The sequence below is a fragment of the Salpingoeca rosetta genome (genome assembly GCF_000188695.1).
Source record: "Salpingoeca rosetta unplaced genomic scaffold supercont1.22, whole genome shotgun sequence".
Classification (NCBI taxonomy): domain Eukaryota; class Choanoflagellata; order Craspedida; family Salpingoecidae; genus Salpingoeca; species Salpingoeca rosetta.
Window position 1 is genome coordinate 158,895 of NW_004754912.1, and position 6,555 is coordinate 165,449.

Genomic DNA, 6,555 nt, shown 5'->3' on the forward strand with positions numbered 1-6,555 from the left:
CGTGCGTGCGTGAACTTTCCTCTGTTTGCCCGTGTGGTGGGGACCCTTGCTCGATGCAATGCTTTGTTCGTTTCTTCCCTTTTGCTGCACCAGTACACAAGCCCAACGCGCGTCTCAGCGCTAATCGCTCATATTGTTGATAGCCCAAGGAAAGGAGCAAACGCAAGGCACGGAGGGCATGGGAAGCTTAAGACGTGGAAAGGTAGGAAGATGACAAGCAAGGAGGATGATGAAAAGGAGGAAGGGAGACACAACATGACGTAACGTGTGGGAAGCGGGAAGATGCATATATGGGGGGGGGGGGTGCAGAGCAGCATGATGTCACTGCTGCTGCTGCTGCTGCTGCTGCGTCTATTTTGTGATGGTGAAGTGGTCGAGGACGGCGTTGTCGGCAGCAGCGTAGTAGGTCCAGTCCAGGCTGCTGTTGGCAATGCTCAGCGTCGCTGTTGAAATGTGTGTGCATGTGTGTGCATGAAGGATAGACGTAGGAGGAGGGCAAAGGAGCTCAACAGATAGGTGGACAGGTGGACGGACACACAAGACAGACAAGACATACAGACAGATATACACACACACACCCCTCCAACCCCAACTCCCCAAAAAACAAAACCGCAGTGGCGGTGCTCACCGTATCCGTATTGCTTGAGCGTAACACGGGCCCAGTCCTGCTTGCCGGGACCCATCAGATGCTCCTTGTTCTGTGCAACGTGTGCATTGTTACATCGCAGTGTGAATAGAGGCATGCATTTCGGGGTTCATGTGTAATGTGAGCCTGTGTTATGTGATGTGGTGTGGATGTTGAAACACGGGGCCCCAAGCATGTCAGTGATATGAAATATGCCTGCAGGCAACACATCCGCACACAGCGCTGCAAGCAACGCACCCCGGCTGCGCCGTTGACAATGTAGACGGGGGCTGGCGGCTTGTGGAACGAATCGCTCATCTTCTTCTGCTGATACACGGGATACGACGCCTGTGTGTGTGATTGTATGTGTGGTTGTGTGATGGTGTGTGATGGTGTGTGTGTGTGTGTGTGTGTGTGTGCGTGTGTATGTGAGCGAACGCTCATGTTAACCCAAACACACCAATCTGCTGTGTCACACACACACACACACACACACAAACACACACAAACACACACACACAAACACACACACACACACACACTCGAACGCGTGATACTTCCACCCCACTCCAAGCCCTCTCGCACCTGGTAGTTGTGGCGATGGGCCTGGATGACGACGTCGACGTTGTAGTTGAAAAACAGATCCTCAAGGCCCTCCCGCAGCGTCTCTGCATACTGCTTGCAGTCGCGGTTCTAAACACCGAACACCGAACGCAGGGCAGGTGCAGGTGGTGGTGGATGAGTGAGCGGCAGGCGCAAAAGGAGCTGTGAACTGCATACGGCTCACCCAACACCTTTCTACCATATATCACGCGACAACACACACACACACACACACACACACACACACACACACACACACACACACACAAACACACACACACACAAACACACACACACACACACAAACACACACACTCCACCTCCACCTCCAACATCTCCTCCGAGGTAGCTCACGCTCTCTGTGCAGTAGAGTGGGCGGTGGAGAACAACGACGATCCAGGGCGTGACGTGACGCGATGCATTGGCAGCTTGCAGGTCCTGGGGAAGAGGCAGTGCAGAGGAAACGTGGGGTAAATGTGAGGGAAATGTGAGGGAAATGTCAGGTAATGGCGGGGTTCGTGAGCGCAGTAGGCAACACACACGCGCACGCGCACACGCACGCACACACGCACACACATACACACACACGCACGCACACACACACACGCACGCACACACACGCACGCAGGCACGCAGGCACGCACACGCACACATCATATCACAGCAACAACACCACGGGCACCTGCTCGAGCCACTTGTACATGGGGTCGTCCTTCTTGACGGTGCGTGCGGCCAGACCAAACTCGCTCTCGGAGTTGACGGCAATGAAGTGCGCGCTGCCATAGTCAAAGCTGTATGTATGCGTGTGTGTGTGGTCGTGTGTGAGGCTGGAGATTAAGCTGCCCTCGTTGCCTTGTCAGCAGGAATGGCACACGCACACAATCACGCACACACTCACACACACAATCACTCACACACGCACGCACACAATCACGCACGCACACACACACACACACGCACACACACATACACTCACACACAAATATCACCCCACCACGCGACACCACGGACCTGTAATAGAGCGGGGACTGGGACTTGCTCTGCTTCCACGGCATGGCAAAGCGTGCCATGTACGGTTTGAAGTCATAGAAGCCTGCAAGGTGATGTTGGGGAAGAGAGTGGAGTGATTGGAAGGGGAGGTGGATGTGTGTTGTCGCGGAGGTGATGCGAGGTGGGACACAATTTGTGAACCCACATGTGAGTGTGAAGCAACAGAGAGCACACAGTACAAGCAGCACAATGCAAGGCAGTTACCCACACAGACACCACACACCACAACTTGCAACACAACGCAACAAACAACTACGCGTGTCACCTTCGTGGTTGCCTTGGACGGTCATGTACGGAACGAAACCAGCAATGCTCTCAATCTTGCGCACGTACGCGTCCCACAGGGTCTGGTACCCGTCGGCATACCTGCAGGGGTGGGTGGTGGTGGTGGTGGTGGTGATGATCGATGAGATGGAATGTGACCGTGTCAACATTCCACTGAACAGAGAACACGCTCCCTCATTCAACCACGCACATAGACACACAAACACACACGCACACATAGACACACACACACACACGCACACACCTAGACACACATACAAACACACACACACACACACACACAAACACACGCACACACAGCCCAACGAAGAAAAAAAACCAAACCACAGCATCTGCGACCCAAGGACGGACCCAATGTCGCCGTCGTGAAAGAGAAAGTCGATGCTCTTGTCCACCACGCGCTGGGTGATGTGCGCCAGGGACAGCATGCTCGCATCCGTCGCACCGGCATCGCCAATCATGGCAACCGTCAGCGGTGTGGTCGCGGCAGGCGCAGTGCTGTCGTCACAACATGCACACACATGTTGGCGGAGGGTGCGCAGTGTGATGACACGTGAGCATGGCTGGTGCAAGTTGCGATTTTGGAGGAAGACAGATGGCAGTGACAAGAATACAAGCCTCCCCAACACACACACATGCACGCACACACACATGCACACATGCACATACACATGCACACACACACACACATGCACGCACGCAAACCTCACACCGCACGATATGTACCGTGTTGTAAAGTGGAGGGAGGGCACCTGGCTCCATGCGGGCTTCATCCAGTAGTCCGGCGCAACCGTTGGGTCGCCGACGCGGTAGTAGTAGGTCGTCTTGGGCCGCAGACCCGTCATCGTCGCCGTATACAGCTGTCAGCATCGCCATAGTGGTGGTGGTGGTGGTGGTGGTGGTGGTGGTGGGGACAGTGGTGGTGAGGTCAAGGCGTGGGCTTGCTGGCAAGTGCTCACGTGGAAAACGCACACACAGGATGCATGCACACAAAATAAACGCACACACAAGATGTACGTACACAAGATGTACACACCCACACACTTGCAAACGCACATACACATACACATACACATACACACACACATACACGCTCACACTCACACACTCACACTCACGCACTCACTCTCACGCACACACGCACACACTTACAAACGCACGAGCAACTCAACCAAAGAAAACCAAATGCTAGCGTGTGTCTCACGTGGCCCTGCCAGCCGCCGGATGTGTAGGACGCGGTCGTTGCATTGGCCGTCATGTTGAGGTTGTCTGACGAGAGGCCGTATTGCACCACAGGGTGCGGGGTTGCCTGCAGTGCACATGCACGCGCACGCATGCAGTGAGGAGGAGCGAGGCGGGATGTGGATGTGCGGGATGTGGATGTGCGCATCCGAAGGACACGCAGTTTCGAGACGGGTCACTGACACGCTGGCTGTTTGATACATTCACGCGCATTACGCGCACATGACATGTACACCCACATCCACAACACACACACACACACATGTACACGCACACACACGCACACACACGCGCGTACACATACGCAGGCATCCACGCGTACACATACAAACACACCTTGAGGGTGGACCACATGACGACCATCTCCGAGATGTCGGTGGTGATGGAGAGATGGATCTGCTCCGGCAGATATGGGGTGGCGCAGCAGTCAATCTGGCACTGGCCAAGCATCGAGCACAGCGCAAACGGCGAGTACTGCAAGCGAGGGACGTGCGCATTTGAAGTGGGAGTAGACAGCCAGGCGGAAGTACGAGGGCAGCAGTGAGCCATCGTGAGCAGGAATGAGGAAAGCATTGCAGGAGCATGTGCAACGGGGAGGAACGGTGAGCTGCTGTGGTGCCATGGGTACCTTGGTGGTGATGGAGTCGTCTGCTTCGGCCAGCTTGGGTGCAAGGTGCTGCACTTCCTGCAGGCACTGCATACAGAGCAACGGACGTGGAGGATGAGGATCTTAGCGTGCGTTGACAAGGTGGGTCAGTGTGCAAGCACAACTCAAACGGAACAAGAGAATACAGCAGAATGCAAATGTGACAGCACAGCACACACACAGGTACACAGCACACACACAAACGCACGCACACACACACAAACGCACGCACACACACACACACACACGCACGCAAGCATACGCACGCACACACATACGCACGCATACACACACACACGCACACACGCACACACACAAGCACACCTTTTGCTTTGCATCGCCGGAGAGCAGCTTGCACACGTCATCGAGGGCCTTGATGATGTCCTGCACGGTGGAGTTTGCCTCGAGGAAGTTCTCCACGTCCACAATCGCGTCCTGGCACAGGCTGCACCCAATGCCGTCCTCGCCAGCTGATGGACGCAAAAGCAGAGTTTGTGTGAGGCACATCGTCAAAACAAACACAGCGCACACAAACGAACACACAACACAAAACAGCACAGCGCACACAGTCTCATCTCACTTCCACACACGCACTCCCATCCCCCACCACCACCACACACACACACCTTGAGCTGGCTGCACGACGCAGGCGGCTGCCACCAGTGCCACCATCGCAGCAAACGCAGTCATTCGAAGCCACGCCATTGTCCTCTGCTCCATCTTGGGTGTTGATTTTCGGTGGAAGATATTGGTGAATAGTCACTAAGGGGTGGGAACCAAAACACACAAACCACCAATACAGACCAGCACACAGCCAGCCAACAACGAACGAGCAAGATGGTGAGACGGTCGATGCATATGGGGGAGGGGGCGTGGGATGCCGATCTGTGTCTGTGTGCGTTTATGTGAGGTGTTGTGGCTCATGTGTGTGTGTGTGTGTGTGTGTGCGTATGCATGAAGGGTGCGAACTTTGCCTGCTCACGCCGCCCCTGCCATTGCTGCTGCTTGTCGTTCGTTGCCAGCCCAAGAGCCCTGTGCAGAAGCTTGTCGGCCTCCTCGAGAAGCTGGACAGCGGGAAAAAGGTATCCGTCGTCATAGTTGTGTGTGTGTGTGTGTGTGTGTGTGTGTGTGTGCGTGCGTGTATGTGTGTGCGTGTGTGTGTGTGTGTGTGTGTCTGTCTGTCTGTCTGTCTGTCTGTCTGTGTGCGTGTGTGTGTCTGTGCGTGTCTGTGTGTGCGTGTGTGTTTGTTTTTAAGACGTGAGGCGTTGCTTTCGCTTTCGGAGCGCTCATGTGCGTTGTTGCTGCCTGCCCTGCCGCACAGGCCCAGGATGAGTTCCTGAAATGCCTGTTGGAGATCAAGAAGTCCCTGATTGGCGGCCCTGGTACGGTTTCATCCTGTGTATTCTGCAGATGCATGACAACCCGCACACACGCATAACTCACACGCACGCACACACGCATACACACACACAACTTGCATCTCACGCGCTTGATGCTTTCTGCGTTCACGTCTCACTCTTGTTGGCGGTCTTGCTGTGCTGTGGAGAGCAGACTCGAAGGTGCCCGAAGAAGTGAGCAAGCAGCTTGCCAAGGACATCAACGCCAACCACGTCCTGTATCTGCTTGTGCTCCACATGCCCAGCATGGACTTTGAGGTGCGGGATGTGACTGTGTGTGTGTCTGTGTCTGTGTCGTGTTCTCGTGTGTCTGTGTCTGTGTGTGTGCATTTGTGGTTTGTATGTGTGTCTGTCTCTGTCTGTCTGTGCATGCGTGGCGTGTGTGTGTGTGCATGTGTGGCTTGTGTGCTCATATGCGTGCTCTGCCCTACTCACTCATGTGTCTTGACGACCTTTTGTCTTACCAGGCGAAGAAGGTTGCGGTGCAGATCTTCAACAAGATGGTGTCGCTCAACATCAACGACACGTATCCAACCGTGGACTACATCCTCAACGAAAAGTCTGAGATCCTCACCCTCCTTTGCAACGGGTAGGTCGCGTGCACGGGTGTGTGTGTGTGTGTGTGTGTGTGTGTGTGTGTGTGTGTGTGTGTGTGTGTGTGTGTGACGCCAACGCCCCTGACAAATGTCTCATCCACCATGCCCTCG

General features: G+C 54.9%; 2 protein-coding genes across 2 annotated transcripts in view; one reads left to right on the forward strand and one right to left on the reverse strand.

Annotated features, from left to right (window-relative positions):
- Nucleotides 1–60: 60 nt before the first annotated feature.
- Nucleotides 61–5,219, reverse strand: PTSG_07301 (uncharacterized protein). The gene is made up of 15 exons (XM_004990742.1): nucleotides 5,078–5,219; nucleotides 4,776–4,921; nucleotides 4,434–4,499; nucleotides 4,142–4,279; nucleotides 3,768–3,872; nucleotides 3,290–3,423; nucleotides 2,915–3,061; nucleotides 2,544–2,644; nucleotides 2,240–2,321; nucleotides 1,911–2,019; nucleotides 1,583–1,666; nucleotides 1,211–1,318; nucleotides 884–973; nucleotides 629–698; nucleotides 61–443 (listed from the first exon to the last, which is right to left on the reverse strand). The coding sequence occupies exons 1-15, from the start codon at nucleotides 5,169–5,171 to the stop codon at nucleotides 352–354; spliced, it is 1,566 nt and encodes a 521-aa protein (XP_004990799.1). The 5' UTR covers nucleotides 5,172–5,219; the 3' UTR covers nucleotides 61–351.
- Nucleotides 5,220–5,288: 69 nt separating this feature from the next.
- Nucleotides 5,289–6,555, forward strand: part of PTSG_07302 (calcium binding protein 39) — a gene marked incomplete at its 5' end in the record, with an annotated part of 3,223 nt that continues 1,956 nt past the window's right edge. Inside the window, 5 exons of the mRNA XM_004990743.1 lie at nucleotides 5,289–5,291; nucleotides 5,474–5,533; nucleotides 5,773–5,833; nucleotides 6,003–6,106; nucleotides 6,316–6,351. Coding sequence (XP_004990800.1) covers nucleotides 5,289–5,291; nucleotides 5,474–5,533; nucleotides 5,773–5,833; nucleotides 6,003–6,106; nucleotides 6,316–6,351 — 264 coding nt within the window. The remainder of the gene's footprint in view (nucleotides 5,292–5,473; nucleotides 5,534–5,772; nucleotides 5,834–6,002; nucleotides 6,107–6,315; nucleotides 6,352–6,555) is intronic.

Excerpts from the sequence above, each read along its gene's own strand:
- PTSG_07301 (XM_004990742.1), bottom strand. The coding sequence starts at position 5,171 with ATGGAGCAGAGGACAATGGCGTGGCTTCGAATGACTGCGTTTGCTGCG. Across the intron at positions 4,922-5,077 it reads CGTCGTGCAGCCAGCTCAAG|CTGGCGAGGACGGCATTGGG; the intron begins GTGTGTGTGTGT and ends TGCGTCCATCAG. Across the intron at positions 2,020-2,239 it reads CAGTCCCCGCTCTATTACAG|CTTTGACTATGGCAGCGCGC; the intron begins GTCCGTGGTGTC and ends GCATACATACAG.